The sequence below is a fragment of the Lagenorhynchus albirostris genome, chromosome 6, assembly GCF_949774975.1.
Source record: "Lagenorhynchus albirostris chromosome 6, mLagAlb1.1, whole genome shotgun sequence".
Lineage (NCBI taxonomy): Eukaryota > Metazoa > Chordata > Mammalia > Artiodactyla > Delphinidae > Lagenorhynchus > Lagenorhynchus albirostris.
The window spans coordinates 89,025,338-89,041,116 of record NC_083100.1 but is presented as its reverse complement, the minus strand read 5'-3'; the positions used below and the strand labels follow the sequence as shown (position 1 = coordinate 89,041,116).

General features: G+C 33.8%; 1 protein-coding gene across 1 annotated transcript in view; it reads right to left on the bottom strand.

Moving 5' to 3' along the window:
• The window catches only part of LRP1B (LDL receptor related protein 1B), a 1,442,028-nt gene that overhangs the window by 252,538 nt on the left and 1,173,711 nt on the right, over positions 1 to 15,779 (bottom strand). The window contains exons 52-55 of the mRNA XM_060151186.1: positions 12,860 to 12,988; positions 9,590 to 9,712; positions 6,993 to 7,133; positions 5,682 to 5,869 (exon numbers count right to left, since the gene is read on the bottom strand). Coding sequence (XP_060007169.1) covers positions 5,682 to 5,869; positions 6,993 to 7,133; positions 9,590 to 9,712; positions 12,860 to 12,988 — 581 coding nt within the window. The remainder of the gene's footprint in view (positions 1 to 5,681; positions 5,870 to 6,992; positions 7,134 to 9,589; positions 9,713 to 12,859; positions 12,989 to 15,779) is intronic.

Genomic DNA, 15,779 nt, shown 5'->3' with positions numbered 1-15,779 from the left:
AAGAAAATCAGTTAATAATAGATAATGCCAAGTCTTTCTGTCCCCCAGAAGTTAAACTTTAATAAGAATTACATATATTACATACAGTTTAAGTTAAAAAAGGATTCTCTCAAATATCATCATTTGATCTTCTGAGGTTGACAAGATTACAAAAGTTAACCAACATAAATCAGCACACCATGTTGGCTAGAGAATGGCAAGGAAAACAAAACTAAACCATCAGCTTCTTCTGTTTTTTTTTTTTTCTATTGCATTATATTGTGTTTTTAGAAGACTTTAATAATCATAAGGATTAACCCTTAAGTGGAGCTCTGAGAATTACTAATATTGTCACGTATGTTATTTCATTAGAGTCTTAACAAAAATCTATGATATAGGCACTATTATTAGTTAACCCATGAGAAACCCAGAGGCACAAAGGTGAAATTGTGTAGATAAAGCAGAAGGAGAGCTGATTCTCTCTGTAATTTTTAACAAATAATAAGGCTCAATTAATATTTATTGGCAGGGTCTGAGTCCTTAACCAAATATGATGTCTGGAGAAATAATAACATTAACATAGTTTCCCCTTCATAATTAAATCAATGTGCATCATCAAATCATTTTTTTTCCAGCATCTCTATCATGTTCTATATGACCCTCTAATGATTATGTAATATTTACTAACTGGCATATCAGTTCTCAGTACAATGTCATACCATATATGTCTTTGCATTCCTGAAAATAAAAAGGGGCGGTAATTGGTCTTTCAGTTTTATATTCAGTCCCTGTCAAGTAGCATAAGGAATTATAATTATACAACACGAACCTATAATTGGCCAGATGACTGTGAACATGTTAACCTTCACCAAGACTATTTAGTGGCCTTTGAATAAAAGAACTTGTGAGTACTGAATAGGATAGTGAATTAGGTAGGAACTCTTAAGTTGTCAAGAAAAACTAGTATTCAAGAATTATTCATAGTAAACATTTGAGCCTTTGTATCTATTTGGAAAATATTAGAGAGAGATATGTGCTTATTATTAAATAATGAGCAAACAATTAATTGAGGGGTAGAATTTTTTTAAGTACAAAAAATGGTGTTCATTATGTGGAGGAGAAGGAGCATCAACTTCACCTGAAAGTGCTCAAAAGATAAATGAATATCTTTTTTTTTTTTTTTTTTTTTTTTTTGCAGTACGCGGGCCTCTCACTGTTGCGGCCTCTCCCGTTGTGGAGCACAGGCTCTGGACGCGCCGGCTCAGCGGCCATGGCTCACGGGCCCAGCCGCTCCGCGGCATGTGGGATCTTCCCGGACCGGGGCACGAACCTGTGTCCCCTGCATCGGCAGGCAGACTCTCAACCACTGCGCCACCAGGGAAGCCCTGAATATCTTTTTCTAAGTCCTTTAACAAGAAACAAATCTCTTTAAGCTCTTGGCACTTTTATCATTAACAATTTACACCAATATTTATCTAATAATCCTAAAATTATTAGATACAATAATAATCCTAAGATTATAAAGAATTTTTTGTAATCCCCAGAATCCACTAGCAAGCCAGCAAATCAAAGCAAAATCCACAACTTAATTTTCCAAATTCTCCTCATAATATTTGAGCCTGTGACAATATTACTTTTTTTTTTTTTTTCCGGTACGCGGGCCTCTCACTGTTGGGGCCTCTCCCGTTGCAGAGCACAGGCTCCGGATGCGCAGGCTCAGCGGCCATGGCTCACGGGCCCAGCCGCTCCGCGGCATGTGGGATCTTCCCGGACCGGGGCATGAACCCGTGTCCCCTGCATCGGCAGGCGGACTCTCAACCACTGTGCCACCAGGGAAGCCCAATATTACTTTTTTTGAGAAGACTCATCCTACTACCTGATGAGGAAGTCAGGGGAATTGGTGTTTATCCTATGTCAAAAAAAAAAAAAAAAAAGAGAGATGCTAAATGTCACTGAAATATATACTTAAAAGTAGTTAAAATGATAAATTTTATGTTGTATATTTTACCACACTTAAAAAAATAAATAAATTTTTCAAAAAGAAAACTGAAAAGCTACAAAAAGATATCACTGAAAAGAACTGGAAATCAGACATGTGATCATGTGGAACCCAGAGACACATAAGCAGACACAGGGTACAGTTGAATTCAAGGGGCGCTTCAGGACAGGTGAAAGGACATTTTATAGAATGCATTAAATTCCTCTCAAAAAGAGTACTATGAAAAGAAATAGTGTCCGAATTCTAATATGGCTTCTGAAAATTACTTTGAATGGCTAATGTCAGGCTTATAGAACTACTATATTAAATAGTCAGTTTGGATAAAAACATATTTGTGGAAAATTAATTTCTTGAAGGTAAAAGTTACCAAATGCAATGAACATTTCTGTAAACAAATGAAATTAGGATGTTTAAGGTGTAGAGTAAGTATTTTTAATGTGTTTATTAAAAGAGAAGATTTTTTTAAAAGACAATTTCCTCCCCAGTCTTGTTAACCTTGTTTTAACAAAAACATTTTTTGCTCCCAAATAATTAAAAGGCATTTATGGGAAATTCTACTAACCTAACATTCATAAATTGAATGAAAAAATAATAATCATTTGTGTCAGAGATATAAGATGATAGATTCATCTATATTTAATTAAAAAAAAGTTTAAAAATGTTTCATTTTCACTTAAAAAGAAAATTTTTATGAAAGTGAGATATATATATTCAATGTCATGTTAATATTTCTCATAATCAAGAACTATTTCTAATTGTCTTGATTTATATTAATTTTTATAGAGAAACATATAGCTACCAGAAACAAATATAGCTATCCAAAGTTTTCCTATTACATTCAGAAAAATTTGCAGCTTTTTAGTGATATTTTAAAATACTGGTTATCTTATACACATTAAAATTTATTTATCTCCCAAAAGTACATTTATTTTCACATGGTAAGTTACCATTCCATCCAAATAAGATTCTTGCTTAGTTAAGTGTTATTACTCCCTTTTGAATAGTTAAATCAATTGTATTTGTTTTACAGCAAATTGTTCATAGTCCAGAAGGTCTAAATTTTGCTTTTATAAGCAATTTTCATTTTATTGCAGAATTTGAAGGAGGAGTTGTCATGTTCTGCTGATAATGTAATGAGAAATAGTTTACTGGATAGTTTTCCCCATTCTCTGAAAAAGAGAAACCCACCAGCTAACACTTTTTTCCCCAAATAGATAAGCATTTTGTTGTATATAACATTTTTTATTCAATCTCCTATAAATAAATTGTCAGAAATATAACATATTATATATATGTTTTAAAATGACATATATAATATAAATATAACATATATATCAACACAATATATAAAATATTTGTTTTGAATCTTTGCTTAAATCTCTTATTTATGATTCTCATCCTAGCTCCTTTCATTTTTGAACTGGTCTTGCTTCCCCCAGTAGATGTTTTATTTTATTCATTAGTTTTTTGTTTTGTTTTGTTTGTTTGTTTTTTGCGGTACGCGGGCCTCTCACTGTTGTGGCCTCTCCCGTTGCGGAGCACAGGCTCTGGACGCGCAGGCTCGGTGGCCACGGCTCACGGGCCTAGCCGCTCCGCGGCATGTGGGATCTTCCCAGACTGGGGCACAAACCCGTATCCTCTGCATCGGCAGGCGGACTCTCAACCACTGCGCCACCAGGGAAGCCCTATTCATTAGTTTTGACATGTTTGTATATTAAGGAACATTATCCACTGCAATTTTGTCAGGTATCATATACATTGCCTTTTGAATAATTAAACAGTTTGTCTCTTTTACCTAGAATTCTCATTTCATTCTATGACTCCTTCAGAGAAGTCAGAGAAAATAATTATATTTTAAAGGTATCAATAAACAATTATTTCTCTGTGAGGAATCTTATAAAGTAATTAAAATAGTATGATTTATCATGGCTTTCTGGGTGAGATTTACTTCTACCAAAACTAGTTTTCCAAATATGGAATCTCTGGGCACTCAGTATTTCTTACATGCAGGCATTAAAAAAAAATTACACTGTACTTTTGATGTTATGTCAAAAGGTGACTATTCCATATTCTATAATTTTTAGATTTTACCACCAAGATTATGACAGATTAAAAATATACACAGGATAAACACAAATCTACTTTGAAATTTAAATTTTAAACAGATAGATGGATAGATATACATTCTATATGATAAGAATAGATTATTTATAACATGACAAAATTTAAACTATTACCTTTAATAATTCTATAATACATTCCCTGACTTTTTTGGAAACATTTCTATATTGATTGTACATAAATCACCAATAACATTTTTTCTGCTTCATTGGGTTTCAAAACCGTTACTGCCAAAATTAATTACCTCATATATACTCATCACATTAAGAGCTGTTGTTTGGTGAATTTACCATTAGATAGAACTGACTTGTCATAGAATATCAAGGCTGTCAAGGAAAAACTGAAGCATCTTTGTAATACACACTTTTTTTTTTCTCTAGCATCTTTTAAAGAAAGTCACTTAGTTCCAACTGAAATACTTTTAGATGTGAGAAATTTGGCAACTCATTCCAATGTAGAGAATTCTAATGTTCAAAAAGTCTTTCTTATACAGAATCTGTTTCCCAACTCCTATTTCCAACATTTGAAACAACTCAGAAAGGTATGCTCCCTATTCCAGTACTTCATATATTTAAATACAACTGACTAGCCATTTTTCTCTTGGTAAAACTTCTTCCAAAGGTGTGTTTTCCAGACCCCCTTATGCCACTGGCTGTACAAATGGGGATACAGTACATTTTGTCAAGGTTCCTCTTAAAGTGTCATGTCCATAAATATGCACAGTACCCCAGGTATGTTCTGATCAGTGCAGAACTCAGTAGAACAAAATCTGAACTCTGTACTACTCCTAACTGGATTAGACTGCCTCTGTGGTTCGTAAAAGCCATGTCCTTTTGCTGATTGATTCATACAGAGCTATTGTCCAGTTAAAAACACTAATTTCCAGCTGAATTGCTTTTACTGAGGTTTTCCCACATTTACATAATTGATTTTAACCTAATGCACCACTTCAATATTATTTTTTGTATGCATCTTCCGTTCCAACATATGGAAACAGAGATGTTTTCAAAAGCTATTTGTGTCAATCAATTTTGTCAGTGAATCACATTCTTCAGGAAAATGGGACTAACAAAAAGCAATTAGAATGTTAGGCATGATTTATTTTTAGTGTACCTGCACTCAGTCCTAATAATTCATGTGCTCTGTTTTTTTTCTTCCTGTTTATATGAAAAAATATTGTATTCTCCAGTGTTGTGGTACATAAATGATTAGCCCATTCCACTTCAAGGATGTATGAGAGGGGAAACGAAGGAAGCAACGGGAATTTAAGAGAGTTGCATAAACATTTATGCAGCTATTAACAGCAGTTACCTTCCTCAAACACTGGTCGTCCTTTGCTTTTTTCTTTATGATCAGCATTTATTAGAAAACATTTTGATTTTTTTGTCTCCATGAGTATATTCTCACAATTTATATACCACACTATTATTATGGTTTGCACATACAGAAACTCTCCATTTAAATAGTTTTAACTAATGATATTATAATGACTTTAAGTTTTACAGCTATATTGGATGAAATCATTTTTATTGCCCCAAATTCTAACCTGTCAGATGATTTTCTGTCTTTGATGCATGCCTACCTTATAACTGGCTGGAAGGTCCTGACAATCTTGAGAACATCCACTGACTTTCCTACTCAAGCATTCATTTACATGGCAGTTTCTTTCATCTGATCCATCACCACAGTCATCCTTATTGTCACAAAGACCTTCACTGGGAATGCACCTGCCATTTTTGCACATAAAAAATGAACTGTTGCATGACTGTTCTGGAAAAAGAAAATAAAACAAATGGAACATAAAGAGCATGCCATTGTTTTATACTACAATTGTTGAATACATTCACAAATATGATGACTTGTCTGTCAAAAATTATAGTAAATATATGTACATATAAAATGCTTTATATTCAGTGTAATATTTTATACATGAAGAAAATCAAGGGCAAACCGTACTTTCATGTTCAACACACCGCAAATCTAGCTTTACATTGAAATTTAACAATCAAAATAAGCACCTATACTAAAATTAATGGAGTATTTCTGTCTTCATCTATACTGTGAAGAATGAGTTCAAAAGTGTAATGATAGCTTGACATTTCCCACAAGCCAAAAGTCTCCGAGAAATTATATGTCACTAAAAATTAAGAATCTGGAATAGCTAGATATTCCTAAGTTCTTTTTCTTCCTGGATATATAACATTGATATTTTTAAGTCCAGGCATAAAAAAGATACTTGCGGTAAATCCTAGTTGTCACAAATATAGCTATAGAAAGGAGTTCAAGTTTTGCAGCTACTCACAATCTGATGATTTAAACATTACTCATTACCATACATGATAAAAGAATGCCTATTAACATGTAAACTACATGAGAAAAAAAAGTAATTGGGTTTATTCTAAAATGTATAACTATGTATTCAATCTTTGGAATAGTAAAGTGTAAAATAGACCAAGTTTGGCTATGTATATATTTCTGTTCAAATGATATGCAATTTATTTCATTTTGCCTAAGTCTGAATAATATTGACTCTATTTCAGTAAATCTCAATTTCTTTTATGATTAAATTTTCAAGTAGGTCCATACAAGAAAATTATCCTCACATAAAATAATATATTAAGAAAAAATGACTTCTTTAAAGGAGGAGGAGGATGAATTCATCTGGTTCATTGCCACAAATCTTCATATTTGGGGCACAGACTTACACTTCTATAACTAGCTCCAAAACAAAGTTGGTTACTAGGATCCTGCATGGTATCAATAGAAGCATCACATGCTTAATTATTTGCATTTCCTCTCACTGAATATTATATGAGACTAAAAAAACAGAGTCACAATATTGCCTTAAAAAAACAAATTTTGGAATAAACACAGTATTATATATTTTCTGTACCTGCACTTTTACACTTTGGGTTTATAGGTGCTTCATCAGAATGGTCTGGGCAGTCAAAGTCTCCATCACACTGCCATTGAGTATTTAAAAGACATCGTCCATCAGCACAACTAAATTCTTCGGCATTGCACTGTCGGTATCCTGGAGACAAAGAAACATTTCAATTCATATAACAAATATTCATTAAAACTTTATTTCATAATGTACACTAAACTTAATTAACCATGTGAGTTACCCAGGCCTCTTATGGGAAATGTTTCTCATTTCTTTCTAGGGCAGTTACAATAATTGCAAGAGATATTTGTGGTTGGAAGTAGGATTAAAGTCCAGAAAACAAAGTTGGAAACAAGGCACTCTTATTTTGTTTCTAAGTAAGGAAACAAGAATGCAACACAAGTATACAACCTCTGTTCACTTATTATCTGTATCCTAAAGATTTCCTTTAGAATGGAAAACAAAATGAAAGCTACTCAAAATTATTTTCAAGACTAAGCTTGGTTAGGTACAGTACTAGAACATATGGATGAACTGATTCTGGGTTATAATAATAATTTTCAGAAGCTATAATGTCACGTTTATGTTTGGGAAGCAGCATTAAAAGTGTAAAGAAATTGTTAAAATGAGAAAATTAAAATCCAATTCATAGAGCAATAAGCACAAAACTATTGTAATTATCCTACATATTGATTCTTAGAGGCATTAAAAGGCTTTGTTCAAAACACAGTATCAATCAATCAGTTGTTAATGTTCATATCTAAGCTGGTTTGTAAGTAAAACTCATTTGATTTTGAATATTATGAAGTTTTAGATTGGTTTTTTTCCAGAGTTTGTTAACAATAAAAAATGTCATTTCTATTATAAACTTTCTGGTAAACGTAGGCAAATATTTTACTTTTGAAGAGAGAATGTAAGATTTTTATGGTTTAAAAATAAATTTCAGCAGAAAAAAAGATTCAACAATGATTATGTAATTGAGACGTTTATCATATTGCATGGCAAAACTAGATAGTTCTAAAATATCCCCAGTTTCCCTAGTATTCCTTCCCACCCTCTCATTCTTCACTAGTTTCTCCTCTTCACTCAATACATATGTTCAAGTCTCTCCTAGTCCAATAACAATAAAAATCCATCCACATAACTCTTAACAAGACATGTCCCTTCTTCCCTGCTCAGTCAAGTCCCTACTCAATCTTCCTTTCACTTACTTACCTCTTTGCTCTCACTTACTTTCATTCATTAAAGTCTCATTTCTGCAACATCTACCTGCTGAAATTCCTCTCAGAGCTAATAAATATCAAGTGACAGTTAGTAAATTCATAGGTGTCTCTGGCTCCTACCTGCTTCACTGTCCTCCAGTGCTTGATGCTGTTGTCCATACTACCTTGGAAATAGTTTCCTGACTTAATACTCATAATCCACTCTCCCAGGCTTCTTTCTAACTTTGCTTTTGCTATTCCCTTTTCACCCTCTTTCTGTATAAAGTTTTCTTCTGTTCTACTCTAAAATATTACAGGGTAAGCCCTTATTTCAGCCTTCAGTATATGGTTTTCCCCTTTTCCTTTCTACAGTGTTGGGTATTATCATTCTTTGTCATATTTTGAGTATCACCCTTATGCTGATGGCCACCAGGTTAATATTATTTGTCCTGATCATACTCTAGAACTAAATTTTCAAACACTCACTATACAGCTTCATGTGATTGTCTGATTAACACTTCATATTCAAAATGTCCAAAATTAACTATTTGTTACATTTCTTCTCCCACACCAGCAAAACTGCCCCTTAACCTCATTCTAAAGCTCATTAACAGCAACACCATCCTCCAAGCCATCCAAGCTAGAGATTCTACTTTATCCTCCATCTGTAACTGATAGATGCTGCACAGGGAGGGCAAAGGGAAGCTAAATCTACTACCTTTCATAGGTATGTGTGGATTTCACAGCTTTTCATTTTATATTTATTCATGTATACATTTAAATATTTTACAAAAATACTATGTTCACATATTTCAATATCAACTGGGAATTTTTAATATACTAATTTTTATCACAAAAGTTATGTATGTGTTCATATATACATTATATAGACATGATGGTTAGATAAATATATATGTGACAAGATAAATTTCATAATAATAACATTAAATTTTAACAAGTAAATACATGTATAAAAAGATAAAGCAAAAGAAAAATGTTAAGTATCTAGATTCTCTGATAGCTGTGAACTGTATTCTTTTTTCCTCACTCAAATATTGATTTGGTTGTAAGATTGAACTAACCAGCTATATATTGTCTTTAAAATAAAAGGTATTTCAAAGTACTTAAAACCAAACACATTTTTATCAACATTTTCCAGTGTGGTTCTTGATAAGAATACACTACAACAAGTAGGCATAATTTTCAAATAGGTGTGTAATTATGGTAGAGTTTAAAGAGGTTATATGTGGTGTGTCTATATTACTGAAGTTACATGTTCTTAGTGAGATTAAGAAATGTATTTCTTTGTTTTTGTTATTTATTTATATACTCCTGGAGTCATTTTAAAAGACTGTTACTCAGCCTGAGAATCTTCTCCATGAAAAGTTTATATATACTTACCACACTGCAGTGACTCATCAGAGCCATCTCCACAGTCATCATCATGGTCACAAACGAATTGCTTGGGAATGCATACTTTATTATGGCACATGAAAGCATTTTCATCACATGTGTTATTGGGAGCTAAGAAAGACATCACAAGAAATTAAGTTAGGTGAGCACCGATTTTATCTTCCCCTACTTTATGAGTTTGGGAAATGTATGTTATTGTACTCAATACACTCAATAATTCAAGGTTATTTAAAAAAGGAAACTTAGCTAAACATTCAATATATCAGATAAATTAATAATATATATTAATATATGTATTTCATTATAAGTAGTATTTGAATATATGAATATAAATATATATAATTCAAAGTTTTAGTGTTAATATGTTCAACAATTCTAGAGTGACCTTGAAATTTCAGGCCATTTAGCAATTTGTAAGTTTGCCGAAGGATGAATTCAAAGGTTCATATGTGATAAAAAATCACTCAACTATAATAATGTGGCTGGGTTTTTTCTCTCCTCATGCTTGTAGTAAAGCTAGTAAAGTGATAAAAACCTGCTTCTTTGTGAAAAATGGACCTGAAAAGACCACCAAGTGCTAATGCTCATGATGGAAGTGAAAAGAAAATCAAAAGGGCTAAGAAAGTTACTGTTTTCAAGAGGAAGATAAAACTTTGGGGTGACTTCAATGGGGTGTTGAAATAGGTTAAGATCTATGGTGAGATGAGCCCAACCATAAGTACCACACTAAATTAGGAATATCGATCCATAAAGTGGAACTTCAATCCTTTTGGAATACTGATCCATGAAAGTATTCTCTAGAAAGGGTCTTAACCAGCAGGAAAAATGGTTGATTAAAATGTGCAGTAAAACTTCAGCTGACTCGTACAGAGGAAATAAGCTTTAATAGTATATGTATAGCATCATAGAAGTTTGATCATTTAAATATTTTAATTACTTTTCTTACATGGAAAGGGTAAATGCTATGATATGACTCAAGGTTTGGGATATTTCAAATGTTAAGAATCTGCTATATGATGGATGTTAACTAAGCTTGTTGTGGTAACCATTTTGTAATAAGATATAAGCATATCAAATCACTATGTTGCACACCTAAAACTAACACAATATTGTAGGTCAATTATATCTTAATTTTTTTTAAGTGAAAGCAAAAAGAATCCTCTACATGTTATTACAGTACACTGGAAAGGGGGAGGCTTTGCAAAAAGTTGCTCTTCAACTCATAATTTTATTCTAAGGAAGCTATTTACCTTCTTGGTGCATCTGTTTATTTATCTGTTTAATGAGGATAATAAAATCTATCTGATAAATTTTCTGCAAGAACTAGATAAGGTACATGAAGCAGATCGGCTCATTTTAGGTACTCAGTACATTCTTACTTGCTGTTTCAATTCCTATCTATACAACAATTATCTTTGGAAGATCCCCAAAAGCACTTCACCGAGATACTGTGGAAATTCAATAATGTAAATAAAAGCACCTACCAAAATAACTGATGTATAATGGGCACCTGAATAAATTTACATGACTTCCAATCTCTCCCCTTCATGTCTTAATAGGCACTTTGCTCTACCTAGAACACTTCTCTTTCTTCTCTTTTTCCTTCACAACTGAGATAACGTTATTACTTTTCTTGAAATCCTTCCATGAGACTTCTAAGGTTTTTTTACACAATATTTATTTGTGATGACCTAGTATCTTTTCTATGTATCATTCTGACACTTAGGTTATTATAATTATTCTTTTACATGCTTATCAGCTCCCAATCCCCAAACTGCCCCACACTACATGAAAAAAGGAAATCTGCTTTCAAAACTCAGTAATGACTAAAAAGAGACATAAGCAGGTGAAACAAAAAGAATTACTTAAATTTAATCAAGTGTAACTAATTTTAAACAAATTTATTTTCAAAAATGATACAGAAGCCACATAGGAGCAGCATTCAAAACTGCCCATTATAATCAGAGTAAAATTCAGTTACTAATCACTACGCTAACTTTTAACTGTGTGACAGCTTATATAACCCAAGTGAATTATGCCAATTCTAATGCATGAATTATTCTTTAAGATACTAAGCGACAGAGGCTTATTTGGAATTAATGCTTTCATGTCACTTCAGTACAATTTGTTGTATTTTAACATAATTTACTTAATAGCACCCATGTGGTCCAAAAGTGTTAATATGTGTCCTGGAGCATTAACTTGCTACAATAGCAACAGTATACAGGGACCATCTGGATCCCTGAAGTGATGCATAATCCTTTATTATGTAGCCCTCAGTGGCCCCATTGACCTTTACAGGCACACATATCAGTTTCAAGATCAAACTGATTTATTCTACAATAACATGAGCTCTGTGCACACAAGCCTGCCTCAAAGTCTTTTTTTTCCTTCTCTGCTTTAAATATCCCCCATATACACACACCCACATATACACACTATTACATTATGGCTTCAATTACAGTTTTAAAGACCTGAAGACAGGTCATCAGAGAGATGACTGGTAGACTTCACTTTAATAAGCAGAGTTCACAGCACTGTTCCTAATAAATTGCTCAACAGATCCCCTTTGTGACCTTGGGATCAGCATTCAAATACTCAGTCCCTTCATTCTCCTGATCATGCAAAGGAATTTATCTAAATTTTTACTATTGAGTAATCCCCTGAAAATTTCCTGAGGTGACCTAGGGTTAGAAACTTAGTAAACTGTCTGGCCTCCAAAGTTGTTCCTCTGGTTCCCCAGCTTCATTCAGCTATATACATACTATTTTTACCTGACCTAAGGGCTAATATCCTATCCGTAGGACTAATAGGTGTTTACTGACCTTCTTATCAGTAGTTATTTAGGATCACAGCAGCCATTTACAGAGTATCTGTAATAGACAATCTAAAAGCCTTCAAGGGGAGTGTGGGGTGGGAGGGTGGAGGAAGATGCTAAAAAGGAAGTAACAAACCCACCACACACACATACACAGCGTAGTTAAATTATCTCAGGAATGAAGTGAAAAATCTTCATGCATCAAAACCAGTTTTAAAATGGGTAATCCCTCTGTTCATGTTGGAAACACTCTGAACAGTGGTTAGAGGGGTTGCTGAACTCTGTGATGACGACATCCCACCTGATTAATTCTGATACTACGTATGAGTCCAGGGATTGGGAAAGTGAGAGCAAAGGTGATATGGTGAGTACTACAAAAGCAACTGTCTGAGGATGCTGCAGCAGCTTTCTTTCATAGACAGCCCCATGAGTGTTCATACCACAGCCTGCTGTGGAGAGCTCATCGCTTCCATTTGGACAGTCCCTTTCACCATCACACAGCCAGTGTCGGGGCACACAGGCATGGGAGCCCTGGCAGCTGAACATGTCAGGCGCACAGGTGATGGCACCTGAAACCCACCAAAAAAAATGCCATTAAGATCACACACAGCAGGTCCGCTGAGAAAGATCTATAATTTCATTTCCTATAGACAAGAAGGGAAGCAGAAGAATGCCACTGACAAGGAAAAAACTGTAGTTATTTGGAATCATCACATGTTATCCATCCCCTACGGACAGTTTCCTCTCAGAATTCATTCCTTCTCAGTAGCAAGTATTATATTTCTTAGAGCTACATGGCAGAAAATAATGAGTATGTTCTCCCTGTAAAATGTAGCAAAACATAGAAATCTCATTGTGAATAAACTGAGATAAAATTTCAAAAGGACTGAACCTATAAGGATAATAACGGCATTTTTATTGCTTAATATATGCTAAGCACTTAACACATTAACTAATTTAGTCCTCACAATCGCCCCAAATGTTAGAACTATTATTAGTCTCATTTCACAGAAAAGGAAACTGAGGCTCTGAGATGTTGGAAAGCTTGCAGGAAGTCACAAATTGCAGAGGGAGCCACATGTTGAACTGAGAGTCCAAAACCTTTTTGCTTCCTAAGTATCTTCTCTTAACCAGTAATATCATTACTGTTCCTCCCCACCTTGTGTTGTTGAAAAGTATAAATGTATGCATGTTCCCTTTGCTTTTACACACTTAATAAACAGAATCTACCTTTTCTTCGCTCTATCAATTCAATGTTCCTTCAGTTGCATGATGTTGTTTTCAAATGTATACAGGAAAAAAAAAGAAATGCTTGTTGACTGTAAATTCAAAGGGTCATGGGTGGTTTCTCTTTGTTTTTCTTTATATGGGCATAGGGTAATCGAGTAAAATTAGAAAATGATTCATTCTCCTGGTATTTCCCAAGCCCCAAGTATAGTTATACATATTGAATGGTTTATTTGTTATGTATATAAAATATTTGTTGAGTAAATCAGTAACATGCCCCCAAATTTAACTTCCTTTTAATTTCACTTTCTTGTGACCAAATGCTACCCATAGAATAGATGTTAAAAATCAAGTTGTAAGAATTATTAAAAAAAATGTTAGTATCCCCAAGAAGAAAATATGACTGCCTAGATTGATGGATAGTTGTTTCCAAACCTTTAAAGCTACTTTAATTGGATTACCAATTATCATCTTACTTTTCAGCCACAGAGTTTTTATGAGAAGAACATGTTTTTTAATGCAATGTTATCAATATGGGAGTACAGCAGGGTGACAAAGTGGAACTTCCTGGTGATCTTTTTCAACATAAACATGTCTCTTCCTACATATACTTTAATTGGGAGGACAGAATGGCAAGTGAATATTGAAAAGTCCCCCAGGTAATTCAGATTTGCTTATTTGTTGAGTATCAGTGCTAATAGAATGAGTTTAATATGATATCTATTACTGGAAGAAATTATAAAGAAAATCTATTAAACAAATGTTGCTTTAATTTAAAAATGAATTTACTTGCTACCTATTGTCTTCAGTACTTTCTATAATAAATTTCTCTTCCTACAAGTTATTTTTACATTATTCCTCCTTATCTATTTTTTTAAGCTTGTCATAAGAACATAGAGTGTCACTTTCACTCTTAGACTCTCAGTTAGTGCTTTAATTTCCATAATATTTTTATTATTTAGCTGGAGATGCAAAAAATTGCATTCTTTCTGCTATGGAAGTTTCGATACATTTAGCACCCCTTGTCTACTTTCTTATTATCACTCCAGTTTATTCCCAAGGGAGGCATAATAGATATAGCATTGATTTTACTGTTGAGAAATTTAATTTTGTATGACCTTGCAGAAGACTAGTGTCTGAGTTTCACTCTAAAATGAGGGTTCTGACTAGATAATTACTAAGATACCTAAAACTATGAAATGGCATAAAGCTCTTTGCAGCTAATTTTCTGGCTCCCTTTAAAGTGTTTCAACAGATTCTGTGTTAAGAGCATACCAAAACATCATCGTCAATTTAAAAGAAAATGAGCCAAGGAAAAAACTCATGGCTTCCTTCCATAATTACCACTGTCATCTGGAGACACATTGCCTTTCTCAGGGACATGAATCCCAAGGGAGAAGGAAGACAAGCTGAAGGAATTCTACGAGATCCATCTTGGGTACCTACTTAGATACAATATTTGACTGGTGAGAATTACTGTCCAATTTAGTAAGTATTTCAGAAACCTGAATTCTGTTCCTAGTTCTGTCATCACTGATTCACTGAGTGACTTCAGGCAAATTTATTAACCTCTGTGAGTTTTTCTTTCTTCATCTATCACATGACACAGGTGAACTAGACTATGATTTTTATAAGTGAATCCTCAAATCCCAAGTCAGAACCACTATGTGCTTATGAAGAAAGAATATGTCTATATCAGAATATTTGGAGATGGGGATTAAGAATCTACATTTTTAACAAACTTCTGAATAGGATTTTTTGTACACTAAAGGTTGAAAACCACTGAGATAAATTATTTATAAAGTTCCTTTCCAATCCTAAAATATTAAGTCCAACTCATTGACTGATGCTTGGTCTAAAGCAGTAATTTTTATGTAACAACAGCTTGGTAGCATATAAATTGCAGCCTGTGATTATATTAAATAGACTGGGTGTTTTGATGGCAGGTAAATATGTTCATTACCATTAAATCCTTTAAAAAACTTATCAGGGACTTCCCTGGTGGTGCAGTGGTTGAGAGTCCGCCTGCCAATGCAGGGGACACGGGTTCGTGCCCCGGTCCGGGAAGATCCCACATGCCGCGGAGCAGCTGGGCCCGTGAGCCATGGCCGCTGATCCTGCGTGTCTGGAGCC